The sequence below is a fragment of the Scyliorhinus torazame genome, chromosome 16 (genome assembly GCF_047496885.1).
Source record: "Scyliorhinus torazame isolate Kashiwa2021f chromosome 16, sScyTor2.1, whole genome shotgun sequence".
Lineage (NCBI taxonomy): Eukaryota > Metazoa > Chordata > Chondrichthyes > Carcharhiniformes > Scyliorhinidae > Scyliorhinus > Scyliorhinus torazame.
Genome location: NC_092722.1, coordinates 185,725,043 through 185,747,442, shown reverse-complemented (window position 1 = coordinate 185,747,442; position 22,400 = coordinate 185,725,043). Strand labels below are relative to the sequence as shown.

General features: G+C 45.6%; 1 protein-coding gene across 1 annotated transcript in view; it reads left to right on the top strand.

The window, feature by feature from the left end:
• got1 (glutamic-oxaloacetic transaminase 1, soluble) overlaps window positions 1–22,400 on the top strand; it is a 76,225-nt gene that overhangs the window by 14,347 nt on the left and 39,478 nt on the right. The window contains exons 4-5 of the mRNA XM_072479602.1: window positions 4,676–4,788; window positions 7,023–7,127. Of these exons, the coding sequence (XP_072335703.1) occupies window positions 4,676–4,788; window positions 7,023–7,127 (218 nt within the window). The remainder of the gene's footprint in view (window positions 1–4,675; window positions 4,789–7,022; window positions 7,128–22,400) is intronic.

The window sequence follows — 22,400 nt, the reverse complement described above, 5'->3', positions numbered from 1 at the left end:
ATTTGCACTTTATAGAAGGCAAAATAAAGATCGGGGCAGACATGGGGGATTGGGTATTGCTGAAAAAAGTTACTTTTTTTTTTTTGTTGAAGCCTTTTTTCTTGCACGCATCAGGACATTTACAAAAATACAATGCAAGAGAAATCAACCAATTTCTAGTGTATGGGAAGAGAGCCACTTACTGTGGGGTGCGGGGTCAGTTTGATATTCTCTTATTCCAGGTATTAATATTTCAGTTGGCTGTTGAGAACATGGTTTTAAAATTAAATTTCACATTCCGCAAGAACTTGCTGTGGGATACACGGTCGGTTTGATCGCCTATTGCAGATTATCAGAGCACGGACGGCTCTCTATGTGGCCTTGATTGTCACCAGTTTGTCTTCTCAGTTGTAAACTAATGGAAATCGAGTAAGCTGAAAACAAAATTGAATGGAAGATTTGCAACAAAGTGTATTGGCGTACAAAGTTAGGGAGTACAAAATGTGAACAGCAACTTTGATTCATTGCTCTGCTCTCCAATCTCAACCATGCTGTTGTGAGGAGGTTGCTAAATGGCAAGCAAACGGTTTCCTACCATGGGAGGAAAAATCTACTGTTCTTGCCTACGTCTGCCAAGGGATAGTGCAAGTGTGGCATTGAAGATGGCCTGGGAACAGACATCCCTGCATCCCTGTGTATGTTGAACCAGTGTGTACGCAGAGGGAGCCAGGGAAAGAAGGGTGACCCTTTACTCCAGGAAACAAAAACAGGCTACCCATCTTCATCAACCAGTATCTATTCAAATGAGCAACGGAACCAAATCTGCCCAGATCTGTTTCGATTTTTTTTTGTCCTTGAGTTGATTGACCCAGTTAGTGGTGGGGGCACTGCAGTTGACATGAGAACCCCAAGGTTAGATGAGAAATTTGACATTGATTTCGACTCCTGATCATTATCCAGTTCGTATGCGAATGTGAAAAGAGAATACAGTAAGGATTGCCCCTCTCGAGGCCCATTTATGCTTTAATGAATGCTTGAGCTATATGGAATTAAACCCCAGCAAAGTGTCAGCACCAGTAGCAGAGTAAAAAGGGAAGGGGACGAACAGTAGGGAAAAGAGCATTCATCCAGTTTTGCTGGTACCTGAATACTGAGTTAAGTTGACATTTGTTTCACCGGTGATTATAGTTACAACATAAATCTTACGGGTGAGTCATATTATTCACTGGGAATCAAAGATTTGGGGGATAAAGTGGAATTTGAGGTTTGTGGTGGTTTTTCTCTTTTCCACAAAATAATTGGAGGAATCTTGATCGTTTTATTGACCAACACATTGGGAGAGCCCAGCTTCAGAGATAGACCCCCGGAGCTGACTCTGCCAACACACATAATCGGGTGTCTTTTATACAGAATATGTTTGAGTAGGTTATGTATGTAAAGATATTGTTTACATCAGATAATGTCAGTTTTAAATTTTAAACCCAGGCAGAGTGTTATCTATCCTTCAGTTTTCTATGGATCCCTCCCTAATGTCCCTACTTGGTGCCAGACTAGTTAGAAGTGTCTGGTCCTTGGGTCGAGTTAGAAAAACATGTTTGTTAACTTTTTATGCTGACTGTTGTGTCTTGGCACAAGCTGTTAAGGTCACTAGAACATGCTTGACCCTTGTATCGACTGTTGTAGACGTCGGCTTTTAGCTGACATAGAGTCATAGAGGTCTACAGCATGAAGACAGGCCCTTCGGCCCAACTTGTCCATGCTGTCCAGTTTTACCACTAAACTAGTCCCAATTGCCTGCGTTTGCCCATCTCTCCCATATAATTGTCTAAATGCTTTTTAAAAGAGAAAATTGTACCTGCCTCTACTACTGCCTCTGGCAGCTCGTATCAGACACTCACCACCCTCTGTGTGACGAAATTGCCCCTCTGGACCCTTTTGTATCTGTCGCCTCTCAACCTAAACCTATGCCCTCTAGTTTTAGACTCCCTACCTTTGGGAAAAGATTTAGATACCTTATCTATGCCCCTCTTTATTTTATAGACCTCCTATAAGATCACCCCTAAGCACTCTACGCACCCCACGCACTATCTCCTTGTAACTCAAACTATCATGTCCCAGTAGCATCCCAGTAAATCTTTTCTGCACTCTCTTTTTAATTTAGAGCACCCAATTCATTTTTTTCCCAATTGAGGGTCAATTTAGCGTGGCCAATCCGCCTACCCTGTACATCTTTGGATTGTGGGGTGAAACCCACGCAAACATGAGGAGAATGTGCAAACTTCACATAGATCGTGACCCAGAGCAGGGATCGGATCGAATCTGGGACCTCGGCGCTGAGGCAGCTGTGCTAACCACTGCGCCACCACGCTGTCCTCTGCACTCCTTATTTCTAGTTTAATAATGCCCTTTCTCTAATAGGGGGACCAGAACTGTACACAGTATTCCAAGTGTGGCCATATTGATGTCTTGTACAACTTTAAGATGTCCCAACTCCCGTATTCAATGTTTTGACCAATGAAACCAAGCATGCCGAATGCCTTTTTCACCACCCTGTCTACCTGTGATTCCATGTTCAAGGAGCTATGACCCTGTACTCCTAGATCTTTGTTCTGTAACTCTCCCCAATACCCTACCATTAACTGAGTAGGTCCTGCCCTGATTCGATCTGCCAAAATGCATCACCTCACACTTATCTAAACACCATTTGCCATTCATCGGCCCACTAGCCCAATTGATCAAGATCCCGTTGCAATTCTAGATAACCTTCTTCACTGTTCACTATGCCACCAGCTTGGTGTCATCTGCAAACTTACTAACCATGTCTCCTTACTAACCATGCCTCCTAAGTTCTGATCCAAATCGTTAATATATATAACAAATAACAGTGGACCCAGCACTGAACCCTGAGGCACATCACTGGTCACAGTCCTCCAGTTTAAAAAAACAACCATCTACAACCACCCTTTGTCTTCAGGTGTCAAACCAATTTTGTATCCAATTGGCTATCTCGCCCTGGATCCTGTGAGATTTAACCTTGTGCAACAACCTACCATGCGGTACCTTGTTGATGAAAATTGCTTTAATATACTATACTACACAACAAAATCCTTTAGAATAAATGCTAACTGTCCTAATAGATTATTAATAAATCTTAATCATTCATTTTCCCCACAACAAGGATTACATCAGATCAGCCATGATCTCATTGAATGATGGAGCAGATGTGATGGGCCTAATGGCCTACTTCTGCTCCCAAGTCTTTTCGTCTGTCACATTATCTCAGTTGGGTGATGATAAATGAATGGATTCTAATAATTCTAAGCTGCCAACCTCTTATGGTTCTCCAGGCCATTGTGTAGCCTAATTGAAAGGCCTTTGTCATTAAGGGTTAATTGTAATCTTCAGAATTGCTTCTTAATACCAAGTGTTATGAAGTGAAGTTCCTATCTCTATAGTGGGAATTCTAATATCTGCTCCTCCCCTGCTTCAAAGAATAACTAGACACCACGAGCAAACTAAAAGTTGATAAAGTTTTCTTTTATAATGAGGATTATATTTGCAATTCAGTAAATTATACTTATCCTCCTACTCTTTGCCAATTAAAAAAAAATAAAAATAAGAATACCCAATTTTCTTTCCAATTAACCTAATGCTGCACATCTTTTTGGGTTTCTGGGGGTGAGACCCATGCAGACGCGGGGAGGATGTGCAAACTCCACATGGACAGTGACCCGGGGCCGGGATCAAACCCGGGTCCTCCGCGTCGTGAGGCAACAGTGCTTACCACCGTGCCCACCTCCCCTTTTGCCTCGTTAACCTTTGGATTAAAGTCTTTCATTTACTGTTGGATATTCCTGTAATCCTTTTTAATGCTGCCTCTTCGGGTTAAATATCACAGCTACTGTAATGTCTCGCCTAACTGTCAGGCATTCCCTTTTGGTAATGTGCTTCTTCTGCCCTTAATTCTCGGAGTGCTAGTAAAACCACATCAAATTTTTCTAGTTGCCTCATAGGCCTGGCATGTAATAATTTGTTCTTTTCAATCTAAGGATATTAAGGAATAACTAAGTCATGAAGGGCTGCAGTCTAGCTCAGATGAGGCCAGGTTTCACATCGATAAACCTATTGAGTTTTTATGACAATCCAGCAGCTTTTGCAGCCACTTACTTTGGTGTTACTTAACAAATGACCAGAGTTCTGTGGAATATTAAACCACAATCTCTGGATATCTAGTCGGTCACCATAACTGCTACCCTGTCCTATTCAAGCAATTGATGATCACTTCAACTTGTTAAATCTATCCCAAGGCAGTGTCTGAGTAGAATGGTGCAGGACTCCCAGCATTGTTACAGATTGAGGAGAGTTCCTTTTTGTTTTGCATTGGTGGAGACGGAATGTACTTTCCCTGCTCAGTGAGCGAGAATACTTTTGTAACTTTGTGGGTGGAGCGGTTTAACATTTACTAAGTAGCATGGTTAAGCCCTGCCTCATTAGTCAGAAAATGATTATATCCATATCGGTAACAGGCTGATGAAGCATTCAAAACCAAGCCAGGAAAACGAAAGCAAGTACTGAACATACCATGGCCGCACCCACTATTCTCTTTGTAGAGGAATTGGTTCTTCAAACCTTTGCATGTGGAAGCTTTTAAGGTTTGCATCCCAGTGCCTAATTAGTGTGAATTTTCTGTTCACAGCCAACCACAATGGAGTGTTTGGTGCTTCAGGATTCACTGACATACGCAGCTATCGTTACTGGGACCCAGCCAAGCGTGGCCTTAATCTACAAGGACTGCTGGAGGATATGGAGGTATGCATTGTAAAATGTGTTTTTTAGTTCAACCATTATTTACAATTTGCTCTGTGAAACGCTTGACTACTTTTCTCTTTCCAGTGCCGGTATGGTGGCACAGTGGTTAGCGCTGCTACCTCCTTTAGGGTCCCAGGTTCAATACCTGCCTCGGGTGACTGTGGAGTTTGCACTTTTCACCATGTCTGCGTGGGTTTCCTCTGGTTGCTCCGGTTTCCTTCCACAGTCCAAAGATGTGCAGGTTAGGTGGATTGGCCATGATAAATTGCCCCTCCGTGTCAAAAAGGTTAGATGGGGTTACCGGGTTGCAGGGATAAGGTGGAGGTGTGGGCTTAAATAGAGTGCTCTTTTCATGGGCTGGTGCAGACTCGATGGGCTGAATGACCTCCTGCACTGTAGGAATTCTATATAACAAAATCTGTGGTGAAGGTTCTGCTTGTGGCCTGTGTGCGACCTGTCTGCCATCTTGGGTGGGATTGCCTCCTTGTTTTATAGAGTACCCAATTCATTTTTTCCAATTAAGGGACAATTTAGCATGGCCAATCCATCTGCCCTGCACATCTTTGGGTTGTGGGGGCAATACCCACGTAAACACATGGAGAATGTGCAAACTCCACACGAGTGACCCAGAGCCGGGACCGAATCTGGGATCCCGGCGCCATGAGACAGCAGTGCTAACCACTGCATCACTGTGCTGCCTGACTACCTCCTTTTTGGCACATCTTTCCATGATTTAAAAAAAAGTGCTGTTTATTTTGCCCCCTCCTTATTCAGTTGATGAATGGAGACATTTAAGCATAAAAGGGAACATGCATGGCAAAACTAGACAACAATAAAGGAAACGAGTAATCTAGTAATGCAGTGGGGCGTTGAAAGGGGATGTTTGAACGATTGATACAGAAACAGGAAAAGAGCTAGCAGATAATATAAAATGAATTGTAGTTTTGGGGGATGTTTGTTAAAAGACAAGGCTGGATACTTTGGGATGAAGAGAAAAGTTTAGTTTTGGAGGGTGAACGTAAGACAGATAAGTGTTGAGTTTTTAGGAATGGTGCTAAGTTAATCGAGGTCAGGACATTGAAATTTCCTGATGGCACAAAAGGTCAGCTACAAAAGGCTTAAATGGGATGATACTGAAGTGAGGGATCAATAGTAAGAGTTGCAGCCTGAAATATTGAAGGAGTGTGGAGAGGATTAGACTCGATTATGATGCCACCCTGCAGTCGTATGCTGATTGTTTAATGTCCCAGCTGTTATATGACCTGTGGCCACTTAGCACTTGTGGAGCTGTATCCTCATGTGGATCACCACCATGTGATGGTAGAATTAAATCAACAGAATAACCTCATGTAGCAGACTTTGAGGAGGCATCTGGTTTTTAATATAAGTAGCACACTCTGATCTCGTTGGAATGGCAGAATTTTGGTGACTCACTTTGAAACCTGAGGATTGCCAATATATCAGACTAATGTATGCTGCAGCTTCTCCTGAACAGAACATTGTTATGGCATGTTACACAAAAGCATTGTGGATTTTCCCATGAGCAGCTGATAACTGTAGCTACATTAGCCCTTGGAAAGAGTCTTGAGTGAAGGTTAGAAAGCTGCTTGTCCTTGTGCGCTGCACAGATAAATAGTAGCAGAATGCACTTTAATCTTGCGATAAATTAATTTATCCATCAGTGAAGCAACAATACTAAAAAGGGCTTTGTCCAATGCCAATGATATTCGTAGTAAATAAACCAGAAATAAAAAGGAAGTTGCATTTATGTGATGCATTTCATGACCGCCCTATATCTCAAAGCTCTTTAAAGCCAATGAAGTACTTGGGAACTGCTGCAGTGCACGAAATTCAGCAGCCAATTTGCAGGTACCAAGCTCCGACAAACAGCCGTGAAATAAATGAACAGATCATCTGTTTTGAAAGATAAATATTGACCTGGAGAACACTCCTTTTCAGAAAGTGGTATCTTTTTACATTACCTATGAGGGCAGGAGGAGTATTGGTTTCAAATAGTGTATAAAGACAGCTGAACTTCAGTTGTCAGGCTTGGGGATCACATGGCCCTAGGGTTGGAGATTGAATTCTCGAGTCAGGAACACTGACTTGAGAAAAGGCAGGGAGTGGGTGTGCAGAGGTGTGGTGAATTGAATATTGTAGCTGGCTCTCATATTTGTTGTCCTCCAATATACATAACACCAATTTTAAGGATTGCTTTTCCTCATTACTGCTAGAAAGCTCCAGAATTTTCCATCTTTGTGCTGCATGCATGTGCACACAATCCAACTGGTACAGACCCAAGCAAGGAGGAATGGCAGAAGATCGCTGAGGTCATGAAGGTACAGTAAGTTCTAGTTTTTCTGGAAAATATATTTATTCAAATTTTCACCCCCCCCCCCCCCCCCCCCACAAGACAAAGAAACAAAAACACAACAAGCAAAATTATACATTGGATTTCCCCCAAATACAATAACCCCCCTATAACAGTATAAAACACAAATAGGGAAAAAAAAACCCACTTTAACCCAAACGCCACCGCAAAGGAACCCACCCCACCCCTGGACTGCTGCTGCTGACCTCCTCCTAACGCTCCGCGAGATAGTCTAGGAACGGTTGCCACCGCCTGGAAAACCATTGCACAGACCCTCGCAAGGCAAACTTTATCCTCTCCAGCTTGATGAACCCTGCCATGTCATTGATCCAGGCTTCCACACTAGGGGGCTTCGCATCTTTCCACAGTAACAAAATCCACCGCCGGGCTACCAGGGACGCAAAGGCCAGAATACCGGCCTCTTTTGCCTGCTGCACTCCCGGCTCGTCCGACACCCCAAATAATGCTAATCCCCAGCTCGGCTTGACCCGGGCGTAAGCCCCTCCAAAACCCATCCAGCGCCGGACACGACCAGAACATATGGACGTGATTTGCTGGGCTCCCCGAGCACCTCCCACATCTGCCCTCCACCCCAAAGAACCTACTCAACCTTGCCCCTGTCGTATGCACTCTGAGTAACTTTAAACTGTATTAGTCTGAGACTGGCGCAAGAGGAGGAAGAATTAACCCTACTCAGGCCATCAGCCCACAGACCCTCGTCTATCTCCTCCCCAAGCTCCTCCCACTTGCAAGTTCTGTTTTTAAAGTGTATTAGTCAGTATTCAAGTGAATGGTAGCAGCGCCTAGTTATTACCATTCACTTGAATATCTTGGAACATACAGTGCAGAAGGAGGCCATTCGGTCCATCGAGTCTGCATCGATCCACTTAAGCCCTCACCTCCACATTATCCTTGTAACTCAATAACACCTCCCACCTCCACATTATCCTTGTAACTCAATAACACCTCCTAACCTTTTTGGTCACTAAGGGCAATTTATCATGGCCAATCTTAGTTTTCCATGCATTTAAAGTTAATGTACGGAATATTGAATTCAGTGGCTTTAACCATTTGAACTTAATCCTATCTAAGATATCTTGAATCAAATTTTATCTTCAATATGTCATGCCCTGATTAGCCTGTATGTTTTAAAATCAGCTCATGGAAATATGTGATTGCCAAAAACAGTCCCATACTGCCTAAGACTCACTACGAATAGCTGTGAATTTTGTATCTTTGGTTTGCATTTGGTAAATATTTCGCAATTTTACATGTGTAGGATTAATGTTTAATTTGCAAACGTGTAAATATTAGGTAATTTCAAATATACTTTGCACCCAGTCTGAATTGAACTAAATTCAATTCTAAACTCTAATCGAGAAGGGTTTGCCTTCGCTGAATCTGAAGGCAGCTCTCCCAAATGTGGCCAAAATAGCCTGCGTGTGGTAATTATGTGCTTTAATCAGCTCATTGTTCTATAATATGAGATGTTGTTTGGGAACAAAGGGTGTCTGAGTTCAGGAAGTAGAAGTAGTTGAGGACCATAGGTAACTTCATACAGCAGTATGTGTATAGTCATTGGTGTAATTTTATTGCAGTGTATCTGAGTCCTTCTGCTCATATGTCTTTTGAGTTAATAAATATACTTAGTAATTGATCACAAAAGACTGGACTATTCCTCCATGGTTCACGCACCTTTTCTCATAGTAAACCACATTGAAAATATAATAATAAACACCACTAAGAGCTGGTTTAGCACAGGGACTTGCAACAGAACTTGCAAGTGGCTTTTAAAGCAGGCCAGCAGCACGGTTCAATTCCTGTACCAGCCTCCCCGAACAGGTGCCGGAATGTGGCGACTAGGGGTTTTACACAGTAACTTCATTTGAATCCTACTTGTGACAATAAGCGATTTTCATTTAATTTCATTTTCAACTGGGGTTCCAAGTTGTCCTTCTGGACTTTGGAATGCCCTTGCATTTAATAAAAGTTGGGTTCGTAACAGGAGACATTTTCAATATTCCACATTTTCTCAAGTCTGGATCTGTTCAGTAGTTATTGCTCTATTTAGTGATTTTTATTCAACAGTTTTTTATTGAAAGTTTGAGCAAGTACAGCTAACCGATTGGTGACCAAAGACTCCACTCCTAATGGTCTTCAACAGCTATTCAGATTCAAGAATTTACCCTCCTGGACTAGATAAGATGCCTAATTATGTTTTGAAAAGAGGGGGAATTTTCTTTGTCGTGTCTGCATTATCTGCTCTTTAAACTTTCTTTGGAAGATGGAGAAACACCTAAAGAATGGAAAACTGCTCTTGCTATTATTAGAAAAGGGAGCAGAAAGGACTCTTGTTGACTGGTCAGCTTGACTTGCCACATTGGAAAATTAATGGAATCTTGTCTTGTAGAGACACACCGTCTGGACATTTTGGAAGGAGTATATTCTTATTGGGGGAAACCAGCTTGGCTTCATCCTGGACAGTTTTGAAAGATTGTTAATGACAATAAAATTTATTTGTAAGTTTAAGAAAAATAATTCGGGGCTCTTGAATGCACCCCTCTAGAGTGAATTCTCTTGTATGGTGTTGTGGACTAAGGAGTGGCAACTTACCTTTTAATGTGGCAAGTGTTCAGCTTTCTATTTTGGCCATAATAATCCTCAGTCTTGGAGCCAACCATTTAGTACATTCAATCATTGGAAAGGATTTGGGTGTGATTGTTACAAGTAATTTGAAGTTTACGAATCATGTGGCTCAGGCAGTAGAGCGGACAGAACATGCATCCTTTTTTGATTGAGGATGTTAGTGTTTATGTAAACTCTAAGCAGCTCTGGTATGCCCACGGTTTGGAATCCACACTTTGATACAGCTTATAGACAGTGAAAAGACCTGTTAGTAGCAAAATGGAAGGCAGATACCTTTTGAGGAGTTTTGTAAGAATTCTTGGATTGCAATTTTTAGAGATGAGAATATTGATTTGATTTAGTTGAAGTTTATAAATTGTCATGTGAGAGTACCTTTAAGAAATGTGTTTATCGAATAGTGGATGTACCTTTTAAGAAATGGTTTTTTATCAGTGATGTCAGTATGGGTGGAGCTGTTCGGTGGAAAAAAAAAAGGGAGAGTGAGGAAAAAGAAAGCGTGAGAGTTTGAACTTCGGAAAATGGCCATGAAACATGTCTGTTAAAATTGGCGCACATAAAGGGAAACTTACAGTTGGAGGTGAGTGAGAAAGAGAGTCATTGACGAAGGCTTGGTGGGGCTCCATTTCAATATGTCTGCGCAGTGCCAAGGTTTGATGAGAAGGAGGTAGAAGCCTTTTTCATTTCATTTGAGAAGGTGGCTAAACAAATGAAATGGCCTCAGGACATGTGGGTATTACTGATTCAAACAAAGCTGGTAGGTAGGGCTAGTGAAGTGTTTGCATCGCTACCGGAGGAGGTTTCTGGGACGTATGAGGAGGTGAAAAAATCCTCCTTGGGTGCATATGAACTAGTGCTTGAAGCCTACAGACAAACGTTTAGAAATTTAAGGAAAGAACATACATGGAGTTTGAAAGGATCCAACAGAGTAAATAGGTGGATAAGGGCTTTGAAAATAGACCAAACGTATGAAGCTCTCAGAAATTATACTTTTGGAGGAGTTTAAAAATTCAATTCCTGATGTAGTGAGAACTCGTGTGGAAGAGCAGAGGGTTAAAACTGCGAGATTAGCAGCAGAAACGGCAGATGATTATGAATTAGTTCATAAATCAAAGCTTGGTTTCCGACAACAGTTTCAGCCTGTGAGGGATAGAAACTGGGGACATGAGAAATACTCAAGTGGTAAAGGTGATCTGATGGGAGATAATGAGAGTGTACCTCCGATTAAGAAGGAAATCCAGGAGGGTGGAAAAGAAATGAAAAGTTTCAAATGTTTTCACTGTAATAAACTAGGTCATGTAAAGTCAGTGTTGGTTGACGAAAAGCACTGGGATGGCTGATGTGATAAAACCGGATTAGACAATGGGGTTTGTTAGTGTTAAAGGAAAGCCTAAGTGAATTGAAGGAGGTGCAAAAGATTGTACAGCCTGATCAAGAGGTGATTGATAAGACGGTGCCAAATCTCTTTCAAGAAATTACTTGTGTGGGTAAAGTTTACTCTTGCATCAGGAGGAGCAGATAAAGAAGTCACAATTTTAAGAGATACGGCAGCTAGTCAATCTCTAATGGTAAGAGATGAGGAGTTTTGTAGTTTGGGAAGAATGTTGCCAGAAAAGGTGGTAATATGTGGAAGTCTGGGTGAGAAGAGTAGCATTCCATTATATAAGGTAAAGTTGGAAAGTCCAGTGAAGAGTGGTAAAGGGATTACTCCCTGTGCCACGTGCCAGTGAGGCTAGAAATAGGAAGATAGAGCAGCTACAAACGTGGCTAAACAGCTGGTGTAGGAGGGAGGGTTTCCGTTTTCTGGACCACGGAGCTCTTCCGGGGCAGGTGTGACCTATATAAGAAGGACGGATTGCATCTAAACTGGAGGCATAAATATCCTGGCCACGAGGTTTGCTAGTGTCACACGGGAGGGTTTAAACTAGTATGGCAGGGGGATGGGCACGGGAGCAATAGGTCAGAAGGTGAGAGCATTGAGGGAGAACTAGGGAATAGGGACAGTATGGCTCTGAGGCAGAGCAGACAGGGTGAAGTTGCTGAACACAGCTGGTCTGGTAGCCTGAAGTGCATATGTTTTAATGCCAGAAGTATTACGGGTAAGGCAGATGAACTTAAGAGCTTGGATTAGTACTTGGAACTATGATGTTGTTGCCATTACAGAGACCTGGTTGAGGGAAGGGCAGGATTGGCAGCTAAACGTTCCAGGATTTAGATGTTTCAGGCGGGATAGAGGGGGATGTAAAAGGGGAGGCGGAGTTGCGCTACTGGTTAGGGAGGATATCACAGCTGTACTACGGGAGGACACCTCAGAGGGCAGTGAGGCGATATGGGTAGAGATCAGGAATAAGAAGGGTGCAGTCACAATGTTGGGGGTTTATTACAGGCCTCCCATCAGCCAGCGGGAGATGGAGGAGCAGATAGATAGACAGATTTTGGAAAAGAGTAAAAACAACAGGGTTGTGGTGATGGGAGACTTCAACTTCCCCAATATTAACTGGGACTCATTTAGTGCCAGGGGCTTAGACGGGGCAGAGTTTGTAAGGATCATCCAGGAGGGCTTCTTAAAACAATATGTACACAGTCCAACTAGGGAAGGGGCGGTACTGGACCTGGTATTGGGAATGAGCCCGGCCAGGTGGTAGAAGTTTCAGTAGGGGAGCATTTCGGGAACCGTGACCACCATTCACCAAGTTTTAAAGTGCTGGTCGACAAGGATAAGAGTGGTCCTAGGGTGAATGTGCTAAATTGGGGGAAGGCTAATTATAACAATATTAGGCGGGAACTGAAGAACCTAGATTGGGGGCGGGTGTTTGAGGGTAAATCAACATCTGACATGTGGGAGGCTTTCAAGTGTCAGTTGAAAGGAATTCAGGACCGGCATGTTCCTGTGAGGAAAAAGGATAAATACGGCAATTTTCAGGAACCTTGGATAACGAGAGATATTGTAGGCCTCGTCAAAAAGAAAAAGGATACATTTGTCAGGGCTAAAAGGCTGGGAACAGACTAAGCCTGGGTGGAATATAAGGAAAGTAGGAAGGCATTTAAGCAAGGAGTCAGGAGGGCTAGAAGGGGTCACGAAAAGTCATTGGCAAATAGGGTTAAGGAAAATCCCAAGGCTTTTTACACATACATAAAAAGCAAGAGGGTAGCCAGGGAAAGGGTTGGCCCACTGAAGGATAGGCAAGGGAATCTATGTGTGGAGCCAGAGGAAATGGGCGAGGTACTAAATGAATACTTTGCATCAGTAGTCACCAAAGAGAAGGAATTGGTTGATGTTGAGTCTGGAGAAGGGTGTGTAGATAGCCTGGGTCACATTGAGATCCAAAAATACGAGGTGTTGGGTGTCTTGAAAAATATTAAGGTAGATAAGTCCCCAGGGCCTGATGGGATCTACCCCAGAATATTGAAGGAGGCTAGAGAGGAAATTGCTGAGGCCTTGACAGAAATCTTTGGACCCTCACTGTCTTCAGGTGATGTCCCGGAGGACTGGAGAATAGCCAATGTTGTTCCTCTGTTTAAGAAGGGTAGCAAGGATAATTCGGGGAACTACAAACCGGTGAGCCTTCCGTCAGTGGTAGGGAAATTACTGGAGAGAATTCTTCCGAGACAGGATCTACTCCCATTTGGAAGCAAATGGGCGTATTAGTGAGAGGCAGCATGGTTTTGTGAAGGGGAGGTCGTGTCTCACTAACTTGATAGAGTTTTTCGAGGAGGTCACAAAGATGATTGTTGCAGGTAGGGCAGTGGATGTTGTCTATATGGACTTCAGTAAGGCCTTTGACAAGGTCCCTCGTGGTAGACTAGAACAAAAGGTGAAGTCACGTGATCAGGGGTGAGCTGGCAAGGTGGATACAGAACTAGCTAGGTCATAGAAGGCAGAGAGTAGCAATGGAAGGATGCTTTTCTAATTGGAGGGCTGTGATTAGTGGTGTTCCGCAGGGATCAGTGCTGGGACCTTTGCTGTTTGTAGTATATATAAATGATTTGGAGGAAAATGTAACTGGTCTGATTAGTAAGTTTGCAGACGACACAAAGGTTAGTGGAATTGCGGATAGCGATGAGGATTGTCAGAGGATACAGCAGGTTTTAGATTGTTTGGAGACTTGGGTGGAGAGATGGCAGATGGAGTTTAATCCGGACAAATGTGAGGTAATGCATTTTGGAAGGTCTAATGCAGGTAGGGAATATACAGTGAATGGTAGAACCCTCAAGAGTATTGAAAGTCAGAGAGATCCAGGAGTACAGATCCACAGGTCACTGAAAGGGGCAACACGGGTGGAGAAGGTAGTCAAGAAGGCATACGGCATGCTTGCCTTCATTGGCCGGGGCATTGAGTATAAGAATTGGCAAGTCATGTTGCAGCTGTATAGAACCTTAGTTAGGCCACACTTGGAGTATAGTGTTCAATTCTGGTCGCCACACTACCAGAAGGATGTGGAGGCTTTAGAGGGTGCAGAAGAGATTTACCAGAATGTTGCCTGGTATGGAGTGCATTAGCTTTGAGGAGCGGTTGAATAAACACTGTTTGTTCTCACTGGAATGACGGAGGTTGAGGGGTGACCTGATAGGGGTCTGCAAAATTATGAGGGGCATAGACAGAGTGGATAGTCAGAGGCTTTTCCCCAGGGTAGAGGGGTCAATTACTAGGGGGCATAGGTTTAAGGTGTGAGGGGCAAGGTTTAGAGTAGATGTACGAGGCAAGTTTTTTTTACACCGGGTAGTGGGTGCCTGGAACTTGCTACCGGAGGAGGTGGTGGAAGCAGGGGCGATAGTGACATTTAAGAGGCAACTTGACAAATACATGAATAGGATGGGAATAGAGGGATACAGACCCAAGAAGTGTAGAAGATTGTAGTTTAGTCGGGCAGCATGGTCAGCACGGGCTTGGAGGGCCGAAGGACCTGTTCCCGTGCTGTACTTTTCTTTGTTTTTTGATAGTAGGAGTAATAATAAACTAATAATAAACTATCTTGTCCAGGAATACATTTTATCTTGGGTAATGACATAGCTGGATCACAGGTAGGAGTGATACCAACTGTGGTTGATAAGCCAGTGGAAAATCAGACAACTGAAATGTTTTAAAAGATATATATATATATATTTTATTAAAGTTTTTCGATCAAAAAGAATTTTCCATTTTTACAACTTTGTAACAAAATGTACATTGACCGTTATTTAAACAATATATTAACTAACAACAAGTGCAGAAAAAGAAATAGTAACATTGAAAAAATAAATATAAACAACTAGCATGGAAAAGAACAAAAAAAAAACCCAAGGACCCACATGTACCCCCCCCCCCCCCCCTCCCCCGGGTTGCTGCTGCTGTCTTTCCTGTTTTCCCTGATCACTCTGCGAGATAGTCAAGGAACGGTTGCCACCGCCTGGTGAACCCCTGAACCGAACCTCCTTAGTGTGTACTTTATTCGCTCCAATTTTATAAACCCTGCCATGTCGTTTATCCAGGCCTCCACGCCCGTGGGTTTAGCTTCTTTCCACATAAGTAAAATCCTTCGCCGGGCTACTAGGGACGCAAAGGCCAAAACATCAGCCTCTCTCGCCTCATGCGCTCCCGGCTCATCTGCAACCCCAAATATAGCCAACCCCCAGCCTGGTTCGACCCGGACCCCCACCACCTTTGAAATCCCTTTTGCCACACCCACCCAGAACCCATGCAATACCGGACATGACCAAAACATGTGGGTGTGGTTCGCCAGGCTTCCCGCGCATCTCCCGCACCTATCTACTCAGCCTTGCTCCCGTCATATGCGCCCTGTGTAGAGCCTTGAACCTTGAATTTTATCAGGCTGAGCCTGGCACACGACGAAGAGTTTACCCTACTTAGGGCGTCTTCCCACAGCCCCTCCTCAATCTCTTCCCCCCCCAGCTCCTCCTCCCATTTTCCCTTCAGCTCCTCTACCATCGTCTCTCATTTCCCTGTATATATCGGACACTTTACTATCACCGACCCATGCCCCTGAAATCACTCTGTCCTGGATCCCCTGCGTTGGGAGCTGCGGAAATCCCTCACCTGTTGCCTCGCAAATGCCCTCACTTGCATATATCGGAAGGCATTCCCAGTTGGCAACTCTTATTTTTCTACCAGTGCTCCCAGACTCGCGAACGTCCTGTCCAAGAACAAGTCCTTCAATTTCACAATTCCTGCTCGTTGCCAAGATTGGAATCCCCCATCTATCCTTCCCGGGACGAACCTCTGGTTGTTCCTTATCGGGGACCACACCGAGGCACCCGTCACTCCCCTATGTTGTCTCCACTGCCCCCAAATCTTCAAAGTCGCCACCACCACTGGGTTTGTGGTGTATTTTTTCAGGGAAAACGGTAACGGCGCAGTCGCAAGTGCTTTTAAACTTGTTCCCCTACAGGACGCTATCTCCAGCCTTTTCCACGCCGCTCCTTCTTCGTCCCTCATCCACTTACATATCATAGACAAGTTGGCGGCCCAATAATAGTCACTCAGACTCGGCAGTGCCAGTCCCCCTCTGTCGCTGCTACGCTGCAGGAACCCCCTCTTTACCCTTGGGGTCTTTCCAGCCCACACAAAGCTCATAATACTCCTATCCACTTTCTTGAAGAAGGCCTTTGTAATCAGTATGGGGAGGCACTGAAACATGAAAAGAAACCTCGGGAGGACCACCATTTTGACTGCCTGGACCCTACCCGCCAATGACAGGGGCACCATGTCCCACCTTTTAAAGTCCTCCTCCATCTGCTCTACCTGTCGCGTCAAGTTTATGCAAGGTTCCCCAGTTCCTAGCCACCTGGATCCCTAGATATCGAAAGTCCCTTGCTACTCTCCTCAGCGGCTGATCGTCTATTCCCCTGCCCTGTTCCCCGGGGTGCATCACAAATAGTTCACTCTTTCCCATGTTCAATTTGTATCCCGAGAACTCTCCAAACTCAGTGTCTGCATTATCTCAGGCATCCCCTCCACTGGGTCTGCCACATATAGCAGCAGATCATCCGCATATAATGACACCCGATGTTCCTCTCCTCCTCTAAGCACCCCTCTCCACTTCTTAGAGCCCCTCAGTGCGATGGCCAATGGCTCGATTGCCAACGCGAACAGTAACGGGGACAAGGGACACCCCTGTCTTGTGCCCCTATGTAATCAGAAATAGTCTGATCGTTGCCTGTTTGTAACCACGCTTGCCACCGGGGCCCCGTACGAGAGCTGAACCCATCTGATGAACCCCTCTCCAAATCCAAATCTCTTCAGTACCTCCCACAGGTAGTCCCACTCCACTCTATCGAATGCCTTCTCTGCATCCATTGCCACCACTATCTCCGCCTCCCCCTCCGGTGGGGGCATCATCATTACCCCCAGCAACCTTCGTATGTTGGCATTCAATTGCCTCCCTTTAACAAACCCTGTCTGGTCAGCATGTACCACCCCTGGGACACAGTCCTCTATCCTAGTCGCCATCACCTTGGCCAGTAACTTGGCATCTACATTTAGGAGGGAGATGGGCCTGTATGACCCGCACTGCAGTGGGTCTTTGTCTCGTTTCAGGATCAACGATATCGTCGCCTCCGACATCGTCGGGGGTAGTGTCCCCCTTTCCTTAGCCTCATTGAAGGTTCTCGCCAGGAGGGGGGCCAGTTGGTCCACATTTCCTGTAAAATTCCACCAGGAACCCATCTGGTCCCGGGGCCTTTCCTGCCTGCATGTTCCCCATTCCTTTTACCACCACCTCCACCTCGATCTGCGCTCCCAGACCTGTCACCTCCTGCTCCTCAACCCTCGGGAACTCCAACTGGTCCAAGAAGTGCATCATTCCCTCTTTCCCCTCCGGGGGTTGGGACTTATACAGCCTCTCATAGAATGACTTAAACACCCCGTTCACTCTCCGCCCTCTGTTCCATCCTTCCCTCCCCGTCCCTAATTCCTCCGATCTCTCTCGCCGCCCCCGTCTTCCTACGTTGTTGGGCCAGCAGTCGGCTCGCCTTTTCCCCATACTCGTATTGTATTCCCTGTGCCTTCCTCCACTGCGTCTCCGCCTTACCCGTGGCCAGCAGGTCAAACTCCGTCTGTAGTTTCCGCCTTTCCCTGTATAACCCTTCATCCGGGGCCTCCGCATATTGCCTATCCACCCTCAGAATCTCCCTGATCAGTCTCTCCCTTTCTTTACCCTCTTGTTTCCCCTTGTGGGCTCTTATAGAAATCAGCTCCCCCCCTAACCACCGCTTTCAGCGCCTCCCATACTACTCCCACCTGAACCTCTCCATCATCATTGACCTCTAGGTACCTTTCAATACATCCCCTCACTCTTCCACATACCCCCTCATCTGCCAACAGTCCCATGTCTAATCTCCAAAGTGGGCGCTGCTCCTTCTCCTCTCCTAGATCCAGATCCACCCAGTGTGGGGTGTGATCTGAAACAGCTATAGCCGAATATTCCGTTCCTGCCACTTTCGGGATCAGCGCCCTTCCCAGGACAAAAAAGTCTATCCGGGAATATACTTTATGGATGTGGGAGAAGAAGGAAAACTCCTTACTCCTCGGACTAGCAAATCTCCAGGGATCTACTCTTCCCATCTGCTCCATAAACCCCTTAAGCACCTTGGCTGCTGCCGGCCTCCTCCCGGTCCTAGATCTGGGCCGGTCCAGCACCGTGTTGAAGTCCCCCCCCCCCCCCCCCCCCAATACCAAATTTCCCATCTCTAGGTCCGGGATGCGCCCCAACATACGCTTCATAAAACCCGCGTCATCCCAGTTCGGGGCATATACGTTCACCAGCACCACTGCCTCACCTTGCAATCTGCCACTCACCATCACGTACCTGCCCCCACTGTCCGCCACTATGGTCTTAGCCTCAAACGATACCCGCTTCCCCACCAGTATTGCCACCCCTCTCTTTTTCGCATCTAATCCTGAGTGGAAAACCAGTCCCACCCATCCTTTCCTTAATCTGACCTGATCCGCCACTTTCAGGTGCGTCTCTTGAAGCAAAACCACATCCGCATTCAGCCTCTTTAGGTGCACAAATACCCTTGCCCTCTTAATCGGCCCGTTCAACCCTCTCTCGTTCCCTTTACCCCCCCCCCCCCCCCCGGAGTCGACTAGCCATCCCCTCTTTTAAACCAGCTCCTCACCCGGGTCCCAAGCACCGGTTTGTCCCCCAGACGGCGCCCTCCTGTCCCGACCATCCCACCCCATATCAGCTCCCCCTTACCCTCAGCAGCAGCAACCCAGTTAATCCCCCCCCCCCCCCCCCCCCCCCCCCCCCGCTAGATTCCCTTCTAGCTTGATTGCTCCCCCCGTATTGCTTCCGGGAGTCAGCAAACTCTGGCTGACCTCGGCTTCCCCGTTTACCCTTGGCCTCCTTGCGTGTGGGGCCCCCTTCCTTCCTGCGCCCACTTTTCCCACCACAATTTCCGTAGCGCGGGAGAAAAGCCCGCGCTTCCCTCTCGGCCCCACCCCTAATGGCGCAGTTCCCTCTCCCCTTCCCTGTCCCCTTCCCCACCGGCGCCCACATTTCTTCGTGTGCCCCCCCCCCCCCCCCCCCTCTGGGGGTGGGGGAGAAAAAATTCTCCCGTCCAACATTTTTACAGATAAGCCCTCCCCCTCTTTCCCCCCCCCCTTTACCACCACCTCGCTACTTCTTTCCAAACATCCATTCCTCAAATCTAGTCCAACTTCTCTTCTTGAATAAATGTCCACGCCTCCTCCGCCGTCTCGAAGTAGTGGTGTTTACCCTGGTGTGTAACCCACAGTCTTGCCGGCTGCAACATTCCAAATTTCACTTTTTTTCCTGTGGAGCACCGCCTTGGCCCGATTGAAACTCGTCCTCCTTCTCGCCACCTCAGCACTCCAATCTTGATACACTCGGATCACCGCGTTCTCCCACCTGCTACTCTGTCTTCTTAGCCCATCTCCGAACCATCTCTCTGTCTTTGTAGCGGTGGAACCTCACCACTATTGCTCGCGGTGTTCCCCTACCTTCGGTCTTCTCACGAGGACCCGGTATGCTCCCTCCACTTCCAGGGGGCCCGTCGGGGCCTCAGCTCCCATTAAAGTATGGAGCATCGTACTCGCATACGCCCCAACAACCGCTCCCTCTGACCCTTCGGGAAGACCCAAAATCCTTAAATTCTTCCTCCTCGAGCTATTTTCCAGGGCTTCCAGCCTTTCTATGCACCTCTTGTGTAGTGCCTCTTGCGTCTCCGTCTTCACCACCAAGCCCTGTATCTCGTCTTCATTCTTGGCTGCCTTTGCCTTCACTCCACGGAGCTCCATCGCCTGGGTCTTTTGCGTCTCCTTCAGTCCCTTAATCGCCAGCAACATCGGCGCCAGCACCTCCTTCTTGAGCTCCTCCACACATCGCCGGAGGAACTCCTGCTGTTCCGGGCTCCCTCAGCCGCCATCTTGCTTCTCCCTTCTCTTCCCTGCCGTTGCTCCAGAGGATCCTCCGTAATCTGGCCACTACTATCGCTTCTTTCCATCCACACCCGGGGGGACTCTTTACTTTGTCGCCTCACACTGAGTTTGGCCGTGAAAAATTTCCGTTGGGGCTCCCGATAAGAGCCCAAAAGTCTGTTAAAACGGGAGGTGCCGAAACGTGCGACTCAGCTGGTCATCGCCGCAACCGGAAGTCCGACAACTGAAATATTGAAGGACGAGTATCCTGGGATTTTTCCGGATAGTTAGTAACAAGGTCGCAAAGTGACAGGTTAAGATGAGGAGAAATCGGAGAGTGAAGATAAAGGTAAAGTGCTATTATCAGAAACTATTTTCGATCAGATGGTTGGAAAAGAACAGGTGGATGGCGAGGAGGGCAGATATTTTTAGTTCAGGAAAATTGGCGGAGTTACAACAGAAAAATGTAGAAATAAAACTGATCTATCAGAAAGCATATACAGAAGAGGAATCTGAGTGTATACCAGAGTGTTATTACCGTAAACATGTCTTGATGAGAAAATGGCGACCTTTACATATGCAGACGGATGAAAAGTGGGCAGAAGTTCATCAAGTAGTATTGCCGGTAAGGTATAGAAAGGAGGTGTTATGAGTTGCACAGAGGTACCAGTGGGTGGTCATTTGGGAGTAAGGAAAACTAGTTAAAATCCAAAAGCCTTTTTATTGGCCTGAACTACATAAAGATGTAGTTAAATTTTGTCAATCATGTCAAGTGATAGGCAAACTTCAAGCAGTGATAAAAATACCGCCCGTGGTACCCATTCCCGCATTTGAGGAACCTTTTACAAGGGTCTTAATTGATTACGTAGGACCGCTTCCTAAAACAAAGTGGGAATCTATATCTTTTGACGATAATGGATGTGTCTACTCTGTTTCCAGAGGCCATTCCAGTACGTAATAGTACAGCTAAAAAGATTGTGGAGGAGTTACTTAAATTCTTTACTAGATATGGACTACCCACAGAAATACAATCGGATCAATGATCAAATTTTACCTCGAGTTATTGAAAGAAGTTATGGGTAGTTTAGGAATAAAACAAGTTAAATCAACTGCGTACCATCCAGAATCGCAGGGAGCATTAGAAAGGTGGCATCAGACAGTAAAGACAATGTTGAGGGCTTATTGTCAAGATTATCCAGAGGATTGGGGTAAATTGTTGAGTTACCTTCCAGAGGAAAAACAGACTGACCTGAAAGAGTTATTTATATCACAAGGGCAAGTTTGTGGAGATAAGTTGGGAAGCACTAAAATAGCTATATATGATGTAGATGTGGGAAATGCTGTTCATATTAAACAACATCCATACAGACTTAACCCTTTAAAATTAGCACAGGTCAACAAAGAGATTGAGACTATGCTTAAAAATGGCATAATTGAAGTGGGCTGCAGCCAGTGGAGCTCACCCATCGTGATGGTACCCAAGGGTTGTGTGTGGAATATAGAAAGGTTAATGCAGTTACAAGAGCGGACTCTTATCCTATCCCACGTTTGGAGGATTGCATTGACAAAGTGGGACAATCAGCTTTTATTTCCAAATTGGATTTACTTGAAGGTTACTGGCAGGTACCTTTATCCGACAGGGCATAGGAGATTTCAGCTTTTGTGACTCCAGATGGTATATACCAATTCAAAGTTATGCCATTTGGCATGAAAAACGCCCCAGCCACATTTTCAACGGTTAACTCAAAGTCGTTTCAGGATTACCCAATTGTGTGGTATACATCAACGATCTGGTAATTTTCGCCAGACATAGAAAGAACATTGGTAAACCTAGCCAAAAATGAATTTGGAAACGCCCAAGTCACTTTCCTTACAATCGGACAGGGTCGAATGGTCCCACAGGATGCGAAAACAAATGTTAATGAGGCGTTCCTATACCCTCGACACGAAGGGAAATAATGCGATTTCTTGGTATGAGTGGATTCTACCGGAAATTTGTGCCAAATTTTAATAGTGTGGTTGCTCCACTGATGGACTTGCTAAAGAAACGTAGCAAATTAAGTGGATAGCAGAGTGTCGACTGGCATTTGACTGCCTGAAGGCTGTGTTGACCACTGCTCCTGTGTTAGCCATCCCAAATGATACCAAACCATTGAAAGTGGCTGTTGATGCGAGTGATGTAGGTGTCGGTGCGGTGCTTCTACAAGACGATGATGA